The sequence below is a fragment of the Eretmochelys imbricata genome, chromosome 1, assembly GCF_965152235.1.
Source record: "Eretmochelys imbricata isolate rEreImb1 chromosome 1, rEreImb1.hap1, whole genome shotgun sequence".
NCBI lineage: Eukaryota > Metazoa > Chordata > Testudines > Cheloniidae > Eretmochelys > Eretmochelys imbricata.
Genome location: NC_135572.1, coordinates 304270217 through 304294783, shown reverse-complemented (window position 1 = coordinate 304294783; position 24567 = coordinate 304270217). Strand labels below are relative to the sequence as shown.

The 24567-nt window shown below is 41.3% G+C and overlaps 1 protein-coding gene across 1 annotated transcript in view; it reads right to left on the bottom strand.

The window, feature by feature from the left end:
• Positions 1-24567, bottom strand: part of ADAMTS20 (ADAM metallopeptidase with thrombospondin type 1 motif 20) — a 170740-nt gene that overhangs the window by 94882 nt on the left and 51291 nt on the right. Inside the window, exons 5-11 of the mRNA XM_077807769.1 lie at positions 19929-20012; positions 18640-18764; positions 15123-15163; positions 14679-14784; positions 12637-12783; positions 11414-11555; positions 9014-9118 (exon numbers count right to left, since the gene is read on the bottom strand). Coding sequence (XP_077663895.1) covers positions 9014-9118; positions 11414-11555; positions 12637-12783; positions 14679-14784; positions 15123-15163; positions 18640-18764; positions 19929-20012 — 750 coding nt within the window. The remainder of the gene's footprint in view (positions 1-9013; positions 9119-11413; positions 11556-12636; positions 12784-14678; positions 14785-15122; positions 15164-18639; positions 18765-19928; positions 20013-24567) is intronic.

Sequence of the window (24567 nt, the reverse complement as noted above, 5' to 3'; positions counted from 1 at the left end):
ATCACGTTTAATAAACATTTTGCTCTGGATATTGGAACTTATTCACTAATCAGATTTCAGAGTAACAGCCGTGTTAGTCTGTATTCGCAAAAAGAAAAGGAGTACTTGTGGCACCTTAGAGACTAACCAATTTATTTGAGCATAAGCTTTCGTGAGCTACAGCTCACTTCATCGGATGCATACTGTGGAAAGTGTAGAAGATCTTTTTATACACACAAAGCATGAGGAGAGTAGGGTGGGGGGAGGTATTTTTTCATGCTTTGTGTGTATAAAAAGATCTTCTACACTTTCCACAGTATGCATCCGATGAAGTGAGCTGTAGCTCACGAAAGCTTATGCTCAAATAAATTGGTTAGTCTCTAAGATGCCGCAAATACTCCTTTTCTTTTTACTAATCAGATTCTCCATATTGAATGCTGACTGATCTCTTATCTGGTTGAAATTCTCTGAATTTTTTGCCCTGGGTCACCTCAATGTCCACACTGATAGTATATTTTGAGCATTGGATCCTATGGATCCTATCAATCCTATGGATCCTCCAGAACATGGGAGGATGGGTCTACTCAAGGTAGATTTTGGCCTACAAACAGAAGAGCACATGCTGGATTTTATCTTAGCTTAGGACTGGTTACAGAGAGAGTGTGGCAATTTTACAGTCAGACCATCACCCCCTTCATATTAGGATCAAAACCTAGATTAACATTAAATTAAAAGGACTAAAGGATTTGTTTCATTAGTCCAATCTCACAAAATGATGGACCTAATACATTTTCAGTACACTAAGGGATATGACTATTGAGCTGTTGGACTATGCCAATGGCCTAGAAGGACATTATGATGATGATAGCTATTGAAAAACTGGCTCTTGAATATTCCTTCCCTCTGCATCATCCTCACAGGTCACCTTGGTATTGATATAATCATTGTAACAAATGAAACGACCACAAAAGATACTAGAGTACCATAAGCTGTTCTATCCCACCTACTCATATCCTTGAGTGGTAAAGAAGTAAGCCTTCCCACTAGCAAGGATGGTGGAAAATGCCCCCCTTGACACTGTTCAATGCATGGCCCTTCTAAAAAAGTTGCCATTTTCATCAGAACTCATTCATTATTGGCTTTCTGTTTCTCAGTGTGGCAGGATATGACAGCATATTTATTTCCATAGATATCTGTATTGTGCATATCACTTTCTTGCAGTGGTGTCTATTATAGGGTACAAATATTCATTTTATATCTGATGTGTTTTGGGTCCAATTCCATCTGCTTAGCCCAGTCTTCTAGTACCTCCAAATTATGAAAATGTGATGATACTGTGAGAGACCTCAAATGGGAATATGAAGAAACAAAGCTCCTGTATGTGCAGAATTTGCCAATAGGATGACCAGAAATCAAATATGAATACAGTGGACTGAAAATTCTAGCTCTTATTTTTTTTAAAAAAGTACTTTATTCAAATCTGAAATTTTTACTGTACAACTGTTACAGATATCTGACAGCATAGCCTAAGCCAAAATTTAAAAAGGGCTACAATAACTTCAAGGGAGATTTCTGAAAAGTTGCACATAGAAATCCTATGTCTACATCAGGATTATTTCTCCCCATAAAAGTGGTAAACACCTGTTCACATCTGGGATTTTAATAGTTTCTTCAATGAAGTTGTATCCACTATTGTTCTGCTACATTCCTTCAGAAGCAACAAGATGAAGTCACAGTAGAAAATTGATGCACCAGACACATTCCAGATGTTCCTTTGGGCTTTCTTCAATCATTTAAAAATTTTCTCTTTTCTTTCAAAAAGATCCTTGTGTGTTGATTTACATTATATATATATATATACACACACACACACCATGAGAAGTGTGCTAGGTAGTTTATAATCCTGCACATACGTACACAAGAATAGAGACAATGGAGAGATGTTAACCTTCATGACTGTACTTTAACTAAACAATGTTAAACTCAAGCCCAGGAGAACCAGTTTCCCAACCTCTCTTCAGGGATCTGGCGGTTGGAGAGTGGAAAATTCCCAAACAGGACAAAGAAGTCAAGGTGTTAATACTAACCTTTTCAAAACCTCAGAGGCTGGGTGTGTCTGGCAGAGAGACTCACAAAGCAAAATAGGAAGCTTTTGGGTAGGAGTGAGAAAGTGGCTGGACCAGCCAAAGTCAGAGAAGGCTAGTGGGGAGAGAAGGATCCATGTTTCAGAACACAAGCTATGCACTACATCAGAAGGATCCTGAATACCCCAGATGACTCTGACCCCAGCCCTAAGAATGCTCTGGACTGGTGGGGAAACTGAAGCAGGGAACTGCAGGTAGGGTTTATTATTTTTGTATAGGTCTGTGTATCTCTCATATGATTCACTAAAGAGCAATATTAGAATCCTGTTCAAACTGTCTGTATGTTGTATGTTACCACATGCCCTTGAAAAGTTAAGTTGTGGACCCAGAACACCCAGACAGCTGGAGTTCTGGGAGAGCATGGGGGGACTCTGAGTGGTAAGTACTGGTCCTAGGGGCTTGGCAGTGGGTCACATGGTCACAGCTCTCAAGATGGGGCTGCTAGACACAGGGTCTGTCCCGATGAGTGTGTGCCTAGAGGTCCCAAGACAGCTGCATTGCAAGGACTTCCTGAGGGCTCACTTCCAGGGGCTTAAAGCACCCAGGATTCAAAGGTTGGATCTCCTCACAGCAGTCTGGCAAATGACCAACAGGGGGCACTCAACTGGGTCTGTGACATAGGGATTGGTGATGATGCATGCTCTTCTAGAATATCAAGTTCAACTACATTCAAATCTCAGAAGACCACGAAATGAAGACTTAAGATAACGCCATGCCGACAATGGAATCTTAACTCTGCCCTCTTTGAGTCATGATGCAACACACGGCTAACACACACATACTAGCATTTTACCCTTATAGATGCTGCAGAGTACACAAGCACTGTATGACGATGTCGCACATCTTCTCTTTGCTAAGGCAAAACTAAGGTTCAGGTCAGCATAGCAAACAACAGCTACCTATACCTGGCCTACAGTTAAGCAATGACCCTACTCCACACAAACCACCCCAGACTTACTACATATTACCTCCCCTTCACCCTTGCTCTAAGAATTTGTTCTGAGACACTAAGCCCTAGAGACCACTGTCTTGTACACCATCGCACTGCTGACAATTCCCATAAAAAGACCACTGTGCATTGCTACTGACACAGCTTACTGAAATGAGGTATATTTGATCCTTCAAAGTATACATCCACCTCTCATTATATCACAGTAACAACTATGCCAACCTGCTCCAACTAATCCCTCCAGCATTCAGTGCAGCTAAACCTAATGCTACAAAGGCAGTTGGAGTGAATGCTGGAATTCAGATCTGTGGATCAAAACACAACACAAACAGCAGCACATTCTCTTAGTCCTTCCCCATTTCTACTTTTTATGGCACCACACTTACTGAACCACACTTACTGAACCATTCCCAGTGGCTATTGCCAGCTCCAAGAGGCAGAGTTAAGGTTCCATTGTGGAGGTGACATGGTACCTTAACTCTTCATTTCTGAGTTTTCAGAAGTTTGAGGATAGCTGAACCAAACAAAGGCACCAACCAAATAACAATACTGTAATGTTGCAGTAAGTTTAATCAATAACAAATACAATTTTCTAAATTTTATATGTATAGATATAAAATGTTTATTTTTCTGAAAATTCCATGGAGCTGAATCCATTGGTGATTTGTGGAAGTGTAGCACTCCACATATGCACACCAATATGTAGGGCTGGGGCCCAAAACAACAAAAACAAAAAAATCCCAAAAATGTAGGCCGTCACTCCATCCCGAAATCCCCACATTTTGCCACATGGCATATGCTATATCAACCATCTTCCCCCAGAGCACACCATCACTTAGGAACATCCAAACTAATTAAAAATTAAGTAGACCTGTTCAAAAATGGAACATATGTCCCAATGGAAATTCCAATATTTCAAAATTTGTTTTCATCCCAAAGTGGAAAAAATATAGAAATATCTAAATTATTGTAGAATGAAAAGTTCCATATATTTTGGGCTGAAACTTTTTGTTTTTACATATTTGATCTCAACAAAACATTTAGACATTCCTGAATCAAAATGTTTTGTTTAGGCTCAGTTCAACACTAAAATGCACACACCTGAGTTGCCACTATGCTTCACTGAAGCTGTGGTTTGGGCACCTCATACCTTCATTCTCATCCATGGGCAGGCTCTCTTATCAGACTATCTCAGACTATATTGATTTGGTTCAACCAACTGAAGTGTTTTGATTCAAGACAATAGTAAAATACTTTGTTTAGATTTTCCCAACAGAAAATTGAAAAAAAAATTAGGAAAACTTAAATTTTCCCAAAACAAATTTTGATTTTGAGGAAAGCATCTTTTTCATTGAAAAAACATTTCAACAGAAAATTCCTGACCAGTTGTAAAATGAAATCAAACCTTACCTGTATTTTTCATACTTTTAAAGTCTGCATAACAATGTTTCTTTCTGATAGATATTATTTAACAATTTTTTTAGTACACAAAATTTAAAGAAATAAAAACAAATGCAGGCATCTACATATCAATTCATGTAAAGCTAATCTGGCATGGCTCTGAAGTCAGGTCAAGATGCAATCTCGTTTAGGCCTGGTCCCCACAAAAACTTGCACGAGGTTAACTAAAGGTAGAATTTTAAACCAATACAATTTTGCATGTGCGGGCTTGTCTACACTACAAAGTTAAATCAACATAAGAGAGCTTACGTTGACTTAACTATCGAGGTGTACACACTGCAGTGCTCCTCCCGCTGGTTTTACTCTCCTGCTATAATGACATAAAAAAAACACCTCGACAAGAGGTGTAGCACTTAAAGTGACACCGTTGGAGCAATACAGTTTCAGTGTTAACACTGTGTTGCTTATATCACCCTAGACAGGAGTTGTCCCACAATGTGCAGCATGATGGCTCTCGTCACCAGTTTGAACTCTGCTGCCTTACAGCCAGGTACACAGGCATGCACCCCTCCCCTTTTAAAGCCCCGGAAGTTTTGAAATTGCTCTTCCTGTTTGCTCGACATGGAGGGCTCACATAGCATTTGCCTAGCTGAGCATGCCAGCTCCACGCAGCAAATGCGCGTCTGCCCGGAGTACACAGGCGGTGGTGGATCTCCTGGCTCTGTGGGGAGAGGAGGCTGTGCAGGCACAGCTCTGCTCCAGCTGTAGGAACTTGCTTGGGGCACGGAGGAGAAGGGCTATGATAGGGACAAGCAGCAGTGCTGTATAAAAAATCAGAGAGCTGAGGCAGGCATAGCAGAAAGGAAGGGAGGATATATCACTTCTACCAGGAGGGGACTGGGGTCAGGGTGGTGGTATATGGGTGGGGGGCTGGTCAGGGGAGCAGTCAGGCTGGAGGCCGTGGGGGAATATGGGAGCTGGGGCAAGGGAGGGTGTGGGTATATGGGAGGGAGAAGCAGTCAGGATGAGTGCTGTGGGGGAAGGTGGAGGGTGGGGTCAGGATGGTGGTATATGGGTGGAGGACTGGGCGAGGGAGCACTCAGGGTGGGGATCAGGGTGCTTAGCCTCAGGTTGTGGGGGGAAAAGGCCATGGTTTTAAAGAAGAATGAAAAGAAATAGAATTAAATCTTTCCCTGGATAAGTAAAAACAGATACCACTGCCATTCACTTTTTCATATAGATGTAAACTGTGCTGGGTTAAATTATTGATGGAGGAAGGGAAACTGGTAAAATTTTTGTACATCTATTGTAGATTATTCATTAAAGAAAAGAGATTTACTTTTCCTGAGGAAGGTTTTTGTATTAAAATAAATCCCAGTTTTCAAGACATCTTTACTTTAGTAAACACATTAAGTTAAAATACATTACAGCATTACATGGCTCTGTATAGTATTATTAAAAGAGAGTCAGTGTCATATGGACCAATACTGTATTTCCATTACATTGCACATATTCAGAATTGGAATGAACTTTGGTTATCTGGGCAATATGATTTGGATCTCTACCTCCACCGTGATCACAGATGCAAAGCGGTATACTTTTCACTCTCATCTCTGTTAAAGGAAGGAAGGAGGTGTCTCAAAAGCAATCAGTTTTCAGAAAAAAACTGGACCAGTGCCTCCACTTACAAGAATCTCTGTCTTTCTACTGCACCTGTAGTTATTTTTGCTCTGATATGCTCTTTTGAATTTATTGCCTCAATTCTGTATTGAAGTGGTAGTACTGAAATGTATTTACAACAGAATTCATAAGAGCTAGTAGCTGCAGAAAAATCATAAGCAAAGAGGATCAAATCCTTTCCTCTTTTCACAGGTGCACAAGTCCTGATATAAAGAGAAATTACTGTAGGGAGGCAGAGGGAGAGAATCACAAGGGAGTTCTCTGTACACCTCATACTGTGCTGCATGTGAGTTACAACACACTACAACAAATCATTAGATAAAAATGTAAATAATCTCTATTTGAAACAAGGCGAGGGATTTCCAGTAGAGATAAGGAGGTTTTAGTACCTTTATACAAGGCACTGCTGAGACCTCACCTGGAATACTGTGTGCAGTTCTGGTCTCCCATGTTTAAGAAGGATGAATTCAAACTGGAACAGGTACAGAGAAGGGCTACTAGGATGATCCGAGGAATGGAAAACCTGTCTTATGAAAGGAGACTCAAGGAGCTTGGCTTGTTTAGCCTAAGTAAAAGAAGGTTGAGGGGAGATATGATTGCTCTCTATAAATATAACAGAGGGATAAATACCGGAGAGGGAGAGGAATTATTTAAGCTCAGTACCAATGTGGACACAAGAACAAATGGATATAAACTGGTCATTGGGAAGTTTAGACTTGAAATTAGACGAAGGTTTCTAACTATCAGAGGAGTGAACTTTTGGAATAGCCTTCCAAGGGAAGCAGTGGGGACAAAAGACCTATCTGGCTTTAAGATTAAACTAGATAAGTTTATGGAGGAGATGGTATGATGGGATAACATGATTTTGGCAATTAATTGATCTTTAAATATTCATGGTAAATAGGTCCAACGGCCTGTGATGGGATGTTAGATGGGGTAGGATCTGAGTTACTACAGAAAATTCTTTCTTGGGTATCTGGCTGGTGAATCTTGCCCATATGCTCAGGGTTTAGCTGATCGCCATATTTAGGGTCAGGAAGGAATTTTCCTTCAGGGCAGATTGGAAGAGGCCTTGGAGGTTTTTCGCCTTCCTCTGTAGCATGGGGCACGGGTCACTTGCTGGAGGATTCTCTGGTCCTTCAAGTCTTTAAGCCACGATTTGAGGACTTCAATAGCTCAGACATAGGTGAGAGGTTTTTCGCAGGAGTGGGTGGGTGAGATTCTGTTGCCTGCGTTGTGCAGGAGGTCAGACTAGATGATCATAATGGTCCCTTCTGACCTTAGTATCTATGAATCTATAAGTTAATCATATGTTTGAGGTTTGTTTTAATTGCGGCTGAAACCTTCTCCAATCATACAAAGCTTAATTAGAAAAGAAAAAGCATTCCAGGACCTCCTTACACTCTCCCCACCCCATTCCATGTATCTTCTGGGGCCGCAGCTGTACCCAAGGCACTCCACTCCGCAGGAGATTAAACACGACAGCCGCACATACACCCAGCTGTGAGAACCTCATTGGTGTACGTGTTTGTGAATTCCCTGTTCCTTCCCCTTTAAAGATACTTTGCCGTGCATGTATGAAGGTTACCTCAGCATTACATAGGTATGTTTCCATGGTTGTGGAATAAAAATCTACTTATGGAAACTGAATTTATCTTCAAATTCTCCATCATAGGGTGGCTGCTGCTAATATTCACCAACAATAGGTGCATGTGCATTGTTATAGTCGGGCACACAGAGCAATCATTTCAAGGTTCACAGCATGGTGCAAACAAACAATGCCAGGGTCAGCACACTATAGCAACACACATTACTGTGGCTCATTTGTTAAAATGCTCCTTCAGGGCTTCCCCTGAAGAGCCCCTCTGTTAAGTTCCTCTTATAGCCTTGTGTTCATAATGCACAGCACAATACTGAAGAGCAGTGCAGGATCCGTGCTTTCTGACAGAGATGGCTGGTTCACAAGTTACCAGGGCAGTTGAAAAGCAGCTGGAATGATGGGAGTGAGAAACCTGCATCATGTGACGCTGAACCTGCCTTCATTGTAAACCCTTCCCAAAACACCCAGTAGGCCAGTTGCACAGTGGAATAGCTACCCACAGTGCACTGCTCTCTGTGCTGATGCAAGAGCTGCTACTGTGGATGCGTTCTACCGACACAAGAAGCATAGCGTGAACATGAAAAAGCAGATTCATTACAGCAGTGGCTGTACATCAGTGTAACTTAAGTCAACTTAACTTTGTAGCAGTGTCGCTGAAAGCCAGCAAAACTATCCCCAAACTTTTTACCTTATGCCCCCCTTCTGCCTCCCAGAGCTGAGGCTGGGAGCAGGGCTGTGTCTCCAGGGGGGGGATATGGACAGGGGTAAGGGAGCCGAGTCTGGGGCCACAGCTGGGGGCAGGCACAGGGCAAGTAGCAGAGCCCAGCAAGTAGGACCAGCAGCCGGGACCCTGCATGTATGGCCAGGTGTGGGGCCGGCAGCCAGGACTCTGCATGCGGTTCTGGGCGCAGGACCAGCAGCTGGGATCACGTGTGAGCAGCTGGAAGCGGAACCCTGGGTGCTGGACCAGCAGCCGGGACCCCTCGTGCAGGGCCGGGAGCAGAACCCCAGGCATGGGGCCAGCAGCTGGGATCCCACATGTGCAGCCGGGAGCGGGGCCGGCAGCTGGGACCCCACGTACGCAACTGGCAGCCGGGACACCACATAAAACCTGGAGGTGCTGCAGCACCCCCTGCACCCTTACTTCCCACACCTATACTTTATAGTGTGGACATAGCCACTGTAGTTGACTTTCTTGTCAACTACTTCCATGATTTTACTATGTGTAAGTACTGAGAAATATCAAAGGTTAAATCTTACCATTCCAAGACCACATTCCGTCCCATCAGCCAATGGCATATGCTGAGTACGACAGCCCTTGTGAATTCCTTCAGCACTTGTGCACCATAAGCGTTTGCATTGTTTCTGAAAAGGAAACAAAATTTCAGTTCCTTTGCTACACCCGTAACATCATTTTGTTCAATGGCCTACATATTAATTACATTTCTCTTACCACATGCACCTTGTAATATTTGCAAATAGGAGAATTCTAAAAGCTATCATTAAAATATTTTTCACAAATGATACTCCTTATAAAATAAGAGAAGAGATTCTGCATAAGGAAAAACAAGTAATATGGAATATTTTGATTGGACTCACTGGATTAGCAAAATCAGCCAACTTCACATCATAACTTGGTATTTTATAAAAAAATTAGAGGTTCAGGTTATTTACTACATATCATATGGTCTGAATATAATCACCCTGTAAAGCCATTAACTACTATTTCCACATAGTGGTACCAATGTATTGACAATGGGTCAAATTTCAAAAGTGCCTTAGTGAGCCTAAATCCCACTGAAAATCACGAAGGCACTTTTGAAAACTTTATTCAATGTGATTTCACAGATGCAATATACAGTACTGTAATAGTTCTGTCAAAACTGCAGACTCAATTCTCAACTGCCACCAAACTAGGGTTAGATGTCCCCAAGGGGATGAACAGGAAAAGATGGCTTTAACCACATTTGTGGCTCCTCAATCTAATTCAGCCTCTGGTGTAAATTATCATTGATTACAATAAAGTTATTGCACATTTGGCATAGAGTGTTAAAAAATATTGAGTGGTTTTCACAGTAAGAGAGTATATGAGTCACACTATACATTTGTGAATGAGAAAGCCTAAAAATTAAATGGTTATAGGGTGTTTAATATTATAGATTAAATATAGTTAAATAGAAGTTATAAGATTTTTTAAAATTAATATTCTATACTATACTATACTGCAAAAGAGGGTTTCAAGTTTCTAGACTTTCCACCTCAGATCTGTTTGTGTACATGGAACATAGAATCTGGTCCAAAATTAGGGTAACCAGATGTCCCGATTTTATAGGGACAGTCCCGATATTTCTTATATAGGCTCCTATTACTCCCCCACCTCCATCCCGATTTTTCACACCTGCTGTCCAAAATCCAAAATCCCATGATGTCCATGGAAAGACTTCCATTGATTTCAGTAGGATTTGGATCAGCGCAATAGAAAGGAAACTGAATACCCTAATTCTGTCAGTAAAACTGACTGTTCCAAGAATTAACCAATAGTTCATCTAAAAAATAATAATAATAGAAAGAGTCTGTCTTCCTAATTACTACTGCATAGTATAAAAGTTATATTCTCCAGCTGGACTGACAACTTAGATAAATATATCAAAATCACGGGGCAATCAGTGTTGAACATCACTACCTTTGAGTATACAAATCCTGACCTCTTAAATTATTCCACACTCACTATGGGCCAGATTCTGAGTCCCTGCCTTACAATGAATAGCAATTTACTTCAAAAATATTCCCACTGAAGTTTGCCTAAATCAGATCCTATGTTAACTGTCATATCTAATTAGTTCCAACAGGTAATGCTAATAAAATTTTCTTCTGCAGGTCGAAGCAGAGCCTTTATGGCATATTGGCAGTGCTTGCTCTTTAATTATTAGCACTGAATGAATCCATCATGACATTTTAAAGTTTGTACAGACATCCAACAACCAAAATTCCATTTTTTATTTATCAAGCTGTGTATAGCTTTGTTTCCAGTTCACTGTTCTGCTATTAAGAAACTGCTGACCTTGACCTGTAGGTTAAGCTTATCATGAAAGCTATTCTAAGCACTGCAATTCTAACAGGCATGAATTATAAAATAAAAAAAAGAACCCCTTCTCATTCATTTCAGCATGTATATGAATTACTTATTTAATGTAAAAATTAAGCCTACTTTTTAAAACCAAACTCACAATAAAGAACAAAAAACTGTGTAGTGACTAGGTTATTGTATGGATAATGTAAAAATGAATAATTATTGAATACATTTGTAAGACAATAAGAGAAAAATACTGAAGTCAGAATACATCTGTATAAATTCAGGTTTCCAGCAACAACCACTTCATGCATAAATGCACAGATCTACATCATCTTATTCCACTTACTCTTCAACGCCACATAAAACTCTCCTAGCACTTTGAACTACCAAGCTTTCCACTGAAGTTTCTTGTCCTCTACCATGCTAATTTTTTAAACTCTTCCACATGCTCAAGGGGAAAAAAAACATTTGTTTAAGGATAAAGAGTCTGTGGGATTTCATTTCAATTTTGAAGAAACTGCAAATAGTATTTTTTCAAAAATTGTTAAATAAATGTTAAAGATGGTTTTCTGTGTTGTGAGGCTTACCAGATAGGGGCATACTTGTGACCCAGGACCAAACATAAGTTCACACTGCTTGTTGACATCATACATTGATCCAGGCAGCTGTGATGAAAGATCATATATTCTTCCACTTGGTTTGTCGAGAAGGCATTCCCCATAACCAGTACTGTTATAAAATTAACAAAATGTAAATAAATTGTTTTTATTGAACTTTTACAAAATATACAACTTTGGAGATAATCCCACTTTGTGATTATATTACAAAATGTAAAACACTAATTAATTGATTGTTGGGAGTTATGCATATGTAAATACTGTAAGATCTGCCCCCACAAAGTAAGCTGTGGGTTTGCACGTATATTTAGCTTTGCACATATACTTAGCTTCACAACTGCCTTTCTAAAATACCACATCAGAGCAACAACAAACATAAAACTTCCAAAATAAACCACAAGAGATAGACAGCTGTTACAATTTTAGGACAATCACCACTATAATTATGCAGCAAAGCAATATGCATTTTTTGTAATATAAAATAAAATTATAGAGGTTTCTATTTATTTTCAACTGTTTCATGCAAACTGTTTACAGTAATTGATATTTTAGATGCTGATCTACAAGTTTGCATATTAAAATGAAAATTACAGGCATGGATGAAAAATTCCCCTATTTGATTCTTCTTAAGATTATCTTACAATTAATTCATCAATAACGCTCTCTTTTGTGAATTTTTGAGAAAATGAGAATTGAAAAAATTGTCATAGCAAAGGAAAAGATCAAAAGCTCTTGACTCAGGAAAAATCTAATTATAACCAGCATTCCTCATTTTAAAAAGAAGCTTTTCATAAAAAGAAGAGGGTGTGCATTTTGATCTAGATACACCATGTTAAATATATTGATGTACTTGATTGTGTTGCCAAGGCTCTGATTCTAAAAAGACTGAAGCATGTCCTTAACTTAATACTTTGTGAGTAGTTCAGTTGAAGTCATGAAACTACTTACAGTAAGTAAAGGTAAGCACCTGCATCAGTCTTTGGAGGATTGAGGACTACTTTTCTAAGAATGAATATTAAAATATTAAACTGTTCAGTAATTGAAAAGCAAATCCATGGCAATATAGCATATGACAAATACAAAGGAACACAGAGTGCTTTTAAAATAGCATACAGTTATATTTAAGCAATGTTTTGTAAACAGTTTCAAGAGACGACAATTGAAAAAACAGACTACATTATATTGATACTTACTCAAGAAACTCAGTGATATATTTTTGACTGCATTTTGACCAGGTCCATGGACTTGTGTGATAATTTAAAGTTGGGGCCATTACATGGTACTGATATTTTATTCCAGCTTCTTTACACTTAAAACTATCATCATGGGGTATATTAAATCTAAAAGACAAACAAACACACTCCAAAACAAATTCAGTAAAAATTCATTTTAAGTTTACTTTATTACATCATCAAAAGTTCAAGTCTTAAGTTTCAAAATGCCTTTCATGTATAACAGGACTCACCTGTAATTGTGGCTCTCTGCTAATATGGTGATAGATGCCCTAGAAATGCCTTAGACAGATTCTGTAGCATCTTTTATCCAAAAGGATCCTAAAATATATTAATTCTTACAATTGTTCGGAAACTATGAATATCTAAAAAAATGTAGTTGTATATTTTCACACTATGACCAAATTCTACCTTTAAATATTCAAATGAGGCTCCAGCTGTCTTACTAAAAACACACCAAAACTTACACCTTGTATTGCTCTATTTCTTTTAACATAAAAGTGTGTACAAATCTTCTTATGAGTGGGGTTTCACTATGCATTCATCTTCCACCTATACTTTCAGTTTTTCACTTATACTTACGATCAAGTATGAGTCTATCAATTCATTTTTATCTGCAATGAGAATTATTCTGAATATTCAGTCCAATGTAGTCTTACTCGGTTTGGTTTTTTTTACTATGTATAATATACATGTAGATAAAATTAGTTATAGAGATTAGTATTACATTCTCAGAGAAAGAACCACTCTGAGATTTTCAAGGCTAACTGGCATAAGTGCTTGAACTAGGGATGCTTCCGCACCCCCTGGCTTGAAGTGGTTTCCATCACATACCAGGTTTACAGTTTGGTTCAATGGCTCTCAACACCCCCACCATGCAAATTGTTCCAGCACCCCTGCTAAATGGGGATTAATTTCACTATAAGCTATGTGGCTAAACACCCTACTTGGCTTTGAAAATGTCAACCTCTTGGAACATGTAGTTTTAGAGAAACGGTTTATCCAACATACTGTACTATACATTAATAAATAGGATACACATAATATATGCTCCCGTACACACACCTTAATTGTGACTACTAAATACACAAATTACATAAAGCCCAGCATTATTATATTTATGCAACCAGCAAAGTGCAATATTTTGCTCTTTGAGTTGAAGCATTGTTACATGTGGCATGCATCTAAGTGAACATGAAAGGCATATCCAATTCACAAGCTGGCTTCTAGGCTGTGAAATGCCATCATCACCTAAACTGTGGCATGCCTCACAGACCCAGAGCATGACACGCCTTTTACTTCAATGATAGGCATGCCACTTACCATGTGTTGTCCTTGTCTTCCTCTCATATTTTTAATAAGATATTTTTATTTGGTTGTGTATTCCTATGGTGCTCTAAAATGGCGAACACACTTAAGAATATTTCTAAGTTATATTAAAAACTTGGTATTTATTTAAACTGAGGTTATTTATCAAAGCTAGATTGTGGTTGGGGTAATAAGGCTACCCTGGGAGGTGGGTGGGTGCAGGAGGTACCCATCCCAAGCTCCCTGAATGCAGTGTTTGATCTGTTCCGATCACAGCTCTGGGCACAAGGGACAAACAGGGGCTTTTGCAGCCAATGCTCCCCACGCCCACTATGAGCAAGTGGATGGGGAGTGACAGAGCCACAGTTTTATTCTGGAAGACGTGCTTCAGTCAAACACAAGGTATTGGTCTCAATACAGGGGTAACTGGGTGAAATTTAATGGCCAGTAACATCCTGGAAGTCACACAATATGATATCATGGTCCCCTCTGGCCTTAAACTATGAATCTATTACCCCTACCTGTTGGCCAGCAGAGGTGGCAAGATGCAAGGGGGCAGGGAGAATGTTGTATCCTGTAAAGGGCTTTAGCGATTACTTCCTCACAGAGCAAGAAGGAACGCCAGGGAAAATGGGACATATATATATATAAAAAAGAAATCAAAACATTTATTCCATTGGAAAATATATACTTACACATGCCCAAGTTCATGTGCTATAGTAAATGCAGCACTTAATCCATTTTCTTCACTTATAGAACAGCTGCGCAGTGGGTCACACATTGTACCTAATTCCGCTAAACCTGAAAAAATGAATTTTTATATAAAAGCCTAACAGTAAAATATTCATGTAGAAGTATTGACTATATAAATGAATATTAAGGGGGTACATGTTCAAAGTGATGCCTAACGGATACAGCCAGAGGCACACAAATTAAGCACCTACCTTGATCCAGAAAATCATTCCCAGAATATATACCAAGGCAAGGTTACTTTACCAAGGATGCAGTACCATAAAGATTGACTTTCTAAGATGCACCTTATAAACTTTACATTTACAGTATGATTTCCTCATATCTGTAATACAATTCTCTTACAAGTTCTCTTAAAAATATTATACTGATTTAACAAAGTAGCTTACCTAGAGTATCACACTTCTCTCTAGCTCTGCAGATATCTTCCCTTGAAGAAAAAGATGTTATTTGAAACTATTATAATATCCAAAAGAGAATCCAAAATTGTATTCCAAACAACAAAAAACACAGAGGACCAGATCTCGAGCTGGTATAAATTGATGTAACTGTATTGACTTCAGTTGAGCTACACTGATTTAAACCAGATATGGATTTGATGCATAATTTTTAATATATAAATGTACAGATCAGTTTTAAATTCTTGTGAACAAGTTAATTTAAACTCAACAGACTTAGCCCACACTATCACTGTCTCTCAAACTTGCACTGAACAAGAAGCCTAAATACTACATCCCAGATCTCCAAAGATACTTAGGTAACTGAATCCTGTTTTTAGGTGCTGCTGCAACCCACAGAATTCCCATTGTTTGGCTGCCGCCTTACCCCGTAGGCCTCTAAACTCACTCAGTGCCTAAGCTTTTGTAGTAAAAGTTCCCTAGGTGCCTACATTCCTGCCTCTGAGCTTGCGCACGGCAGCCTCACTCTAGGCCTCTGCCTAAGTGCCAGAGAGATCCACGAGCTGGGGAAAGACAGGTGGTCACCTGCCTAAGTTTGCATGTGGACCCAGTCCAGTAGGCATGCTTAGAGGCCACCTAACTGCACACAAAACAACTTGCGGGAAGAGGGGAGGACAGAAGGTGGATCTGCCTTATAATCTTTAGCCCAGTGGTAAAAGAATTCACTAGGATTTGGGAAACTACCAGTTCAAGTCCTCCCCACCCATCTGACAGGGAGGGATTTGAACAGAATCGTCTACCTCTCAAGTGAGTGTCCTAATCTATGAGCTATAAAGTCATCCCCACTCTGTCTTTGCCCCCAGATAACATTTAATTATTCAATTATTTAATTAAAGTGAAACAACTTCAACAGGACAGATTGAGGGAAACCCACACCAGAATATTCTATGGACTAGTGATTAGGGCACTCACCTGAAAAATAAGAGACTCTGTTCAAATCTCTTCCCCTCAGCAGGCAGAGGGAGGAATTGAGCTAGTGGTCTCACACATTCCGGGTGAGTGCGCCATCCACTGGGATAAAAGTTATGAGAGTTTCCTCCCAGTTGTTTTGTGTGGAATTAGGGCAGCCTCTGAGTATACCTACTGGACTGGGCTCCACATACACCTTAGGCAGAAGAGCGCCTATTAGGGTGACCAGCTGTCTGGTTTTTGCCAGGAACCGTGGTCAATGGGAACAGCGGGGACAGTGCCTGCAGGTGAGAGCAGCGTGCAGAGCCACCTGTAGTACCTCCACCTAGGAGCCGGACCTCCTGGCTGCTTCCGGGGCACAGTGCAGTCTGTGGTGCCAGGACAGGCAGGAAGCCTGCCTTAGCGCCACCTGCTGTGCCACTGACTGGGAGCCACAGGAGGTAAGTCCGCGCCCAACCCCGAGCCCCAGCTCTGAAACCCCCCCACAAACCTGGATCCCCCTCCTGCACCCCAAGTCCCTCATCCCCTGCCCCACCCCAGGGCCTGCACCTCCAGACCAGAGCCCTGACCCCCTCCCGCACCCCAACCCCCTGCTGCAGCCCAGAGCCCCCTCCCACACCCTGAAACCCTCTGTCCCACCCCCAGCCTGGAGCCCCCTCCTACACCCCAAACCCCTCATCCATGGCCCCACCCCAGAGCCTGCACCCCCACATGGAGCCCTTACCCTCCCTTTACCGCAACCCCCATCTCAACCCGCAGCCCCCTCCCACACCCTGAACCCCTCATCCCCAGCCCCACCCCAGAGCCCATACCCCCAGCCAGAGCCCACACCCCTCCCACACCCTGAACCCCTCATTTCTGGCCCCACCCCGGAGCCCACGTTCCCAGTTAGAGCCCTCACCCCCTCCCGCACCCTAACCGCCTGCCCCAGGACAGTGAAAGTGAGTGAGGGTAGGGGAGAGAGAGCCATCAAGGGAGAGGGAATGTAGTGAGCAGGGGGCAGGACCTCAGGGAAAGGGCAGGACAGGGGGCGGAGCCTCTGGGAAGGGGCAGGGCTAGGGTGTTCAGTTTTGTGGGATTAGAACGTTGGCAACCCTAATGCCTATCTTCCCCCATTTTGTGGATTGCGAGCAGAGCTAGGCACCTCTCTGCAGCCCAAATTGAGACACTGAACTCCATAAGATGGGCAGGGTGGGTCTTAATACACCTCCTTCTTCTACACCATTTATGGGCAGGGTGGGTCTTAATTACACCACCTTCTCCTTCACCATTCACTGGGTTAGGCAGTTCTCCTCCTAGCATGCTGGCTTTGTGGATCACATTCTAAGGTGCCTATCCTTAGATTCCCATTCATTGTATAGGAGGCTAGGGGCCTAACTTCAGTTCTATGGATCACAGTGTTGTTCCTGTGGTTTTCTAGGGGGCTAAAAGTTAGGTGTCATGACACTCAGCATCACAATGCCTAAGTCCCTTTTGTGGATCTCAGCATATGCTGTTTCTCTGGCGGGTTCACAATGCACAGCAAGCATAGAAATGCTGCTGAAAATTGTGCAGTATTGTTCTGGAAATTTGAAACTGCCCTAAGCAGAGGAACCAACAACACTGCTGAAATTAAGAAAATAAAATTCAGGACAAGATCTAAATGCAGCTTATTATTTTTTTTCAGTGGATATAAAACAAGGTTTAAATATCAGAGAAACTGAAAGAGAAAGAACAATTAGGGAGGGTATATCTTTTATGCTTGAACACCAGAAAGACCGAGAGAAGTGGAGACAGGAGGAATATATATTAAATCTAATGCTTCCCCCCATGAAGTATTAATTTTGTAAACTGCTGTTCAAAAGTAGACCATCATTAAGTCAGTGCAATGGATTCCATTAACGTTATTGCTTTGGTACAGCACCCTAGCACTGACTGAACTGTACTGGTACAATGGATAGAACCTTCATTTCACCAGATCACAATTTCAGGAGTGATCCTGCTCCCACTGACTTTAATGGGAACTCAATCAGCTGGTCTGTTACCAATACAACATTGTCACTGTAATTTTTCATGCATTGTTTCTCTGTGGTCTCAGGATACAACTGCACTTGAGCTGAAGATAGTATCCAGCTCAGGTAGATATATGCACGCTAACTCTGATTGAGCTACCATGCTAAAAACAGAAGCATAGCCGCAGAGCTGCAGGCAGCGGAATGGGCTAGCCATCAGAGTAAGTATTGAGAGTCCCTGGCAAGACTGTACTTGGGCAGCTAGCCAAGCCTACCACCTGCACCACCATGGATACACTTCTATTTTTAGTGTGCTAGCTCACTCAAACTAGAGTGTATACATCTACCTGAGTTGGAAACTACACCTTCAACTCAAGTATAGATGTATCTTCGGAGTACAAAACATTTAATTTTATTCCACTATTGATTTCTTCATTTACTTTAATTAACTTTGAAATAGTTCAGTGCAACAGTTAAAAATAATGTCAGAAACAAACTGTTACTTGTCTGACATAGTTCAATAAATATGACTATTTCAGAGGCTGTACCTTGTAATGAGAACAGCAGTATCATGATGAGAAGGGTGAGTATCATCCAGAATGTTCTGTGTTTGTTGCCATAAACAAAAATTACGAAGCGTGGTAGCTGCATTAAAATTGATGGCTGGTCCTTCCTGTATAGGAAATTGCCAAGACACAACAAAGACTGTAAAACTCATTCACTTGCAATATTTCAGTCATGTGGTATCCAATTCTGCAAGCTGATCTGTGTGGGTGAACAGCAGGCGAGGAATCAATAGGGCTCTATGCAGGAGTCCACCCACACAGATTAATTTGCAGGATCAGAGCCGTAATGTGGCCAGTAGTCAGACAGACAGTAACGTAACCAGTCTTTTAAATCAGTAAGTATAACCCTGTGTCATATACTGATTACAAAGACGCTGTTAGAAAAATATTTATAACAAAATAAATCAACATAAAAATATTTTTAAAAATTCAGATCTACGTTATGCACACTATCTTGGACTGATATAATTTATAACATCTAATTTGTCATGTTTATTTTTTTAATTTCACTCAAGTTTGGACAATGAAACACATGGGTCTTATGGTAAATATCATTTCCTCCTTCTTATACACAGCTGCAATGCTGCTATAATTGAGGCCAGATTATCTTGTGCTACTGACAGACCACAGACGGCAACTAGGGAAGAAGGAACAGTTTGTAAGATTCACTTTGTGGCATTTTCAGCAGATTGTATGAGGGGAGGGGATACCATCTCCCATGCACCCTGCAAAACAAAGGATCTCAGGGGATCCATCAACAGCTAGGGCCTCCATACTGCCACCCTGTCGCACGACCCCTTACAGAACTCCCTCATTCCTCTGGCAACATGGTATTAATGAAGCTGCGCCCAGGAGACTTATCCTGCAAGTAGCTGCCCTATAAGCCCTTATGAGGGTCTGACTTAAAGGCCATTTAAGTCAATGGGAATTCCTAAAAGAAAGGATGGGAGGAATTCCACAATAAAAATAAACCTGCAGTAAACCTCTCTGTGTGTGTAAATTAATTCCACTTGGGGCTATAGTTAACCCTGACACCTACATTCTTTCTCTGTTTTGTTTGGTTTTGGTGGAGGGGCTTTTGTTTGGGGGGTTTGTTTGTTTTTATATCAACAAAGTGATGGTCATAGTAAAGGTAAGTATAACTGACCTTAACATTTAAAAAACAAACTGTTTTTGTTGAAATTATTTTATTTTAAAAAATTAGCATGCAAACAAATCTTTTGTGCCTAATCTGCTGGAAAATATCCTATTAATCAATATATTTTTCTTACCTGTTCATTGTGAATTACAATTAGTTTTACAATCATTATATTTATGAGATTTCCAATACTTGAGTCTTTGTAGATTGCTGCAACCTAGAGAGGAAAAGGTAGTAGGATTAGACTGTTAAAACTATATGGCAAATTTGAGATCTCTGAGTATTTTCATACTCAGTTATTTAGTTAATTTTTTATATTCAGTTATAAGCATTCAAATACCACACTGGTTACCAGAAGATGGACAGATTATACTCAGTTACACCTTTTACGATCTGTCATTTGTTCACTATAACTGAATATACCTGTTTACTATAACAATAATTAACACTGAATAAGACTAAGATCAAATGGACTCTCCACAGATATGACAGAGACAAGGTAGGTACTGGACTGACTTCTGTAGATGGAAAGTACAAGCTTTCAAGCTACACAGAGCTCTTCTTTAGGTTTGGGGAAGGAAGAATAGTGTTTGAGCTAAATATAAGTTGGAACAGACTGTTAAGCAGAAGGGTTAACATGTTGGAGGCGGTCACTTGAAATGAAGTGGGAAATTGGATTAGATTATTATGCACAGAGGGTCTGAAATGGGCAATTTAGGGCACCAGGCACTGCAGTGTGTTACAAATTGTTGTAATGAACCAGAAAAACAGTGTCTCTGTTAAGTTTATGGCCTTTGGTGTCTAGCAGAGTTATGAATTAAAATTCCCAAGTTCGCCTTTTGAAGGTGTTGTGCAGGTTTCCCCTGAGGACAAGTATTGCAAGATCAGATATGGAGAGATCATTTTGTGAAAAATAAAGGAGTACTTGTGGCACTTTAGAGACTAACAAATTTATTTGAGCATAAGCTTTCGTGAGCTACAGCTCACTTCATTGGATGCATTCAGTAGAAAAGGTTCACCCACAGGTGAAGTTTGTCCTTTGTCATTTTTCTGTGTGAGTTCCTTAGAGAGTGTAAAAAGAAAAGGAGTACTTGTGGCACCTTAGAAACTAACCAATTTATTTGAGCATGAGCTTTCGTGAGCTACAGCTCACTTCATCAGATGCATACCGTGGAAACTGCAGCAGACTTTATATATACACAGAGAATATGAAACAATACCTCCTCCCACCCCACTGTCCTGCTGGTAATAGCTTATCTAAAGTAATCTTCAGGTTAGGCCATTTCCAGCACAAATCCAGGTTTTCTCACCCTCCACCCCCCCACACAAATTCACTCTCCTGCTGGTGATAGCCCATCCAAAGTGACAACTCTTTACACAATGTGCATGATAATGAAGTTAGGCCATTTCCTGCACAAATCCAGGTTCTCTCACTCCCTCACCCCCCTCCAAAAACCCACCCCCATACACACACAAACTCACTCTCCTGCTGGTAATAGCTCATCCAAACTGACCATTCTCCAAGTTTAAATCCAAGTTAAACCAGAACATCTGGGGGGGGGGTAGGAAAAAACAAGAGGAAATAGGCTACCTTGCATAATGACTTAGCCACTCCCAGTCTCTATTTAAGCCTAAATTAATAGTATCCAATTTGCAAATGAATTCCAATTCAGCAGTTTCTCGCTGGAGTCTGGATTTGAAGTTTTTTTGTTTTAAGATAGCGACCTTCATGTCTGTGATTGCGTGACCAGAGAGATTGAAGTGTTCTCCGACTGGTTTATGAATGTTATAATTCTTGACATCTGATTTGTGTCCATTTATTCTTTTACGTAGAGACTGTCCAGTTTGACCAATGTACATGGCAGAGGGGCATTGCTGGCACATGATGGCATAAATCACATTGGTGGATGTGCAGGTGAACGAGCCTCTGATAGTGTGGCTGATGTTATTAGGCCCTGTGATGGTGTCCCCTGAATAGATATGTGGGCACAATTGGCAACGGGCTTTGTTGCAAGGATAAGTTCCTGGGTTAGTGGTTCTGTTGTGTGGTATGTGGTTGTTGGTGAGTATTTGCTTCAGGTTGCGGGGCTGTCTGTAGGCAAGGACTGGCCTGTCTCCCAAGATTTGTGAGAGTGTTGGGTCATCCTTTAGGATAGGTTGTAGATCCTTAATAATGCGTTGGAGGGGTTTTAGTTGGGGGCTGAAGGTGACGGCTAGTGGCGTTCTGTTATTTTCTTTGTTAGGCCTGTCCTGTAGTAGGTAACTTCTGGGAACTCTTCTGGCTCTATCAATCTGTTTAGAGAGTGTAGTGATTGTTCCATTTCACTCACACAGTTGTTGGGGCATTTGATGCACTGGATAAGGTATGTTCTTCAGGTATGTTGGCAACAAGAAGAAAGGAAAGGAAAGTGTGGGCCCCTTAATGAATGATGGAGGCAACCTAGTGACAGAGGATGTGGAAAAAGCTAATATACTCAATGCTTTTTTTGCCTCTGTCTTCACGAACAAGGTCAGCTCCCAGACTGCTGCGCTGGGCATCACAACATGGGGAATAGATGGCCAGCCCTCTGTGGAGAAAGAGGTGGTTAGGGACTATTTAGAAAAGCTGGACGTACACAAGTCCATGGGGCCGGACGAGTTGCATCCGAGAGTGCTAAAGGAATTGGCGGCTGTGATTGCAGAGCCATTGGCCATTATCTTTGAAAACTCATGGCGAATGGGGGAAGTCCCAGATGACTGGAAAAAGGCTAATGTAGTGCCAATCTTTAAAAAAGGGAAGGAGGAGGATCCTGGGAACTACAGGCCAGTCAGCCTCACCTCAGTCCCCGGAAAAATCATGGAGCAGGTCCTCAAAGAATCAATCCTGAAGCACTTACATGAGAGGAAAGTGATCAGGAACAGTCAGCATGGATTCACCAAGGGAAGGTCATGCCTGACTAATCTAATCGCCTTCTATGATGAGATTACTGGTTCTGTGGATGAAGGGAAAGCAGTGGATGTATTGTTTCTTGACTTTAGCAAAGCTTTTGACACGGTCTCCCACAGTATTCTTGTCAGCAAGTTAAAGTAGTATGGGCTGGATGAATGCACTATAAGGTGGGTAGAAAGTTGGCTAGATTGTCGGGCTCAACGGGTAGTGATCAATGGCTCCATGTCTAGTTGGCAGCCGGTGTCAAGTGGAGTGCCCCAGGGGTCGGTCCTGGGGCCGGTTTTGTTCAATATCTTCATAAATGATCTGGAGGATGGTGTGGATTGCACTCTCAGCAAATTTGCGGATGATACTAAACTGGGAGGAGTGGTAGATACGCTGGAGGGCAGGGATAGGATACAGAGGGACCTAGACAAATTGGAGGATTGGGCCAAAAGAAATCTGATGAGGTTCAATAAGGATAAGTGCAGAGTCCTGCACTTAGGACGGAAGAACCCAATGCACAGCTACAGACTAGGGACCGAATGGCTAGGCAGCAGTTCTGCGGAAAAGGACCTAGGGGTGACAGTGGACGAGAAGCTGGATATGAATCAGCAGTGTGCCCTTGTTGCCAAGAAGGCCAATGGCATTTTGGGATGTATAAGTAGGGGCATAGCGAGCAGATCGAGGGACGTGATCGTCCCCTTCTATTTGACATTGGTGAGGCCTCATCTGGAGTACTGTGTCCAGTTTTTGGCCCCACACTACAAGAAGGATGTGGATAAATTGGAGAGAGTCCAGCGAAGGGCAACAAAAATTATTAGGGGTCTGGAACACATGACTTATGAGGAGAGGCTGAGGGAACTGGGATTGTTTAATCTGCAGAAGAGAAGAATGGGGGGGGGATTTGATAGCTGCTTTCAACTACCTGAGAGGTGGTTCCAGAGAGGATGGTTCTAGACTATTCTCAGTGGTAGAAGAGGACAGGACAAGGAGTAATGGTCTCAAGTTGCAGTGGGGGAGGTTTAGGTTGGATATTAGGAAAAACTTTTTCACTAGGAGGGTGGTGAAACACTGGAATGCGTTACCTAGGGAGGTGGTAGAATCTCCTTCCTTAGAAGTTTTTAAGGTCAGGCTTGACAAAGCCCTGGCTGGGATGATTTAATTGGGGATTGGTCCTGCTTTGAGCAGGGGGTTGGACTAGATGACCTCCTGAGGTCCCTTCCAACCCTGATATTCTATGATTCTATGAAGGTACATCACAAGTTGTGACGAGCATGTGAAGGACCCATAAATCTTGAAAGGTGTGTTGTGGGGGTACTGATCATCAGAGCAGTGGAGATATGTCCACAAGTTTTGCATCTATTGTTCTGGCAGTGTCTGGTGCTGCTTTGAGTTGGTGTGTCCTGGACTATGGGGAGCTTTCTTCGGATGATGATCTTGGTGAGGTTGGGGGGTTATTTGAAGGCCAGAGGAGGAAGTCTGGGAAAGATTTCTTTTAGGGTGTGGTACCCTGAAAGAAATCTTTCCCAAATTCCAATATAACAGTCAGCCTACATAGATCCCTTTGAAAGACCAGGGAATAACACAGCAGAGACTGAGACTGTAAACTCAGGGGTTGTACCGTATGATTGGAGGATTGCTAACATAGTTCCTATTTTTAAGAAAGGGAAAAAAAGTGATCCAAGTAATTATAGGCCTGTTAGTTTGACATCTGTAGTATGCAAGGTCTTGGAAAAAATTTTGAAGGAGAAGGTAGTTAAGGACATTGAAGTCAATGGTAATTGGGACAAAATACAACATGGTTTTACAAAAGGTAGATCGTGCCAAACCAACCTGATCTCCTTCTTTGAGAAAGTAACAG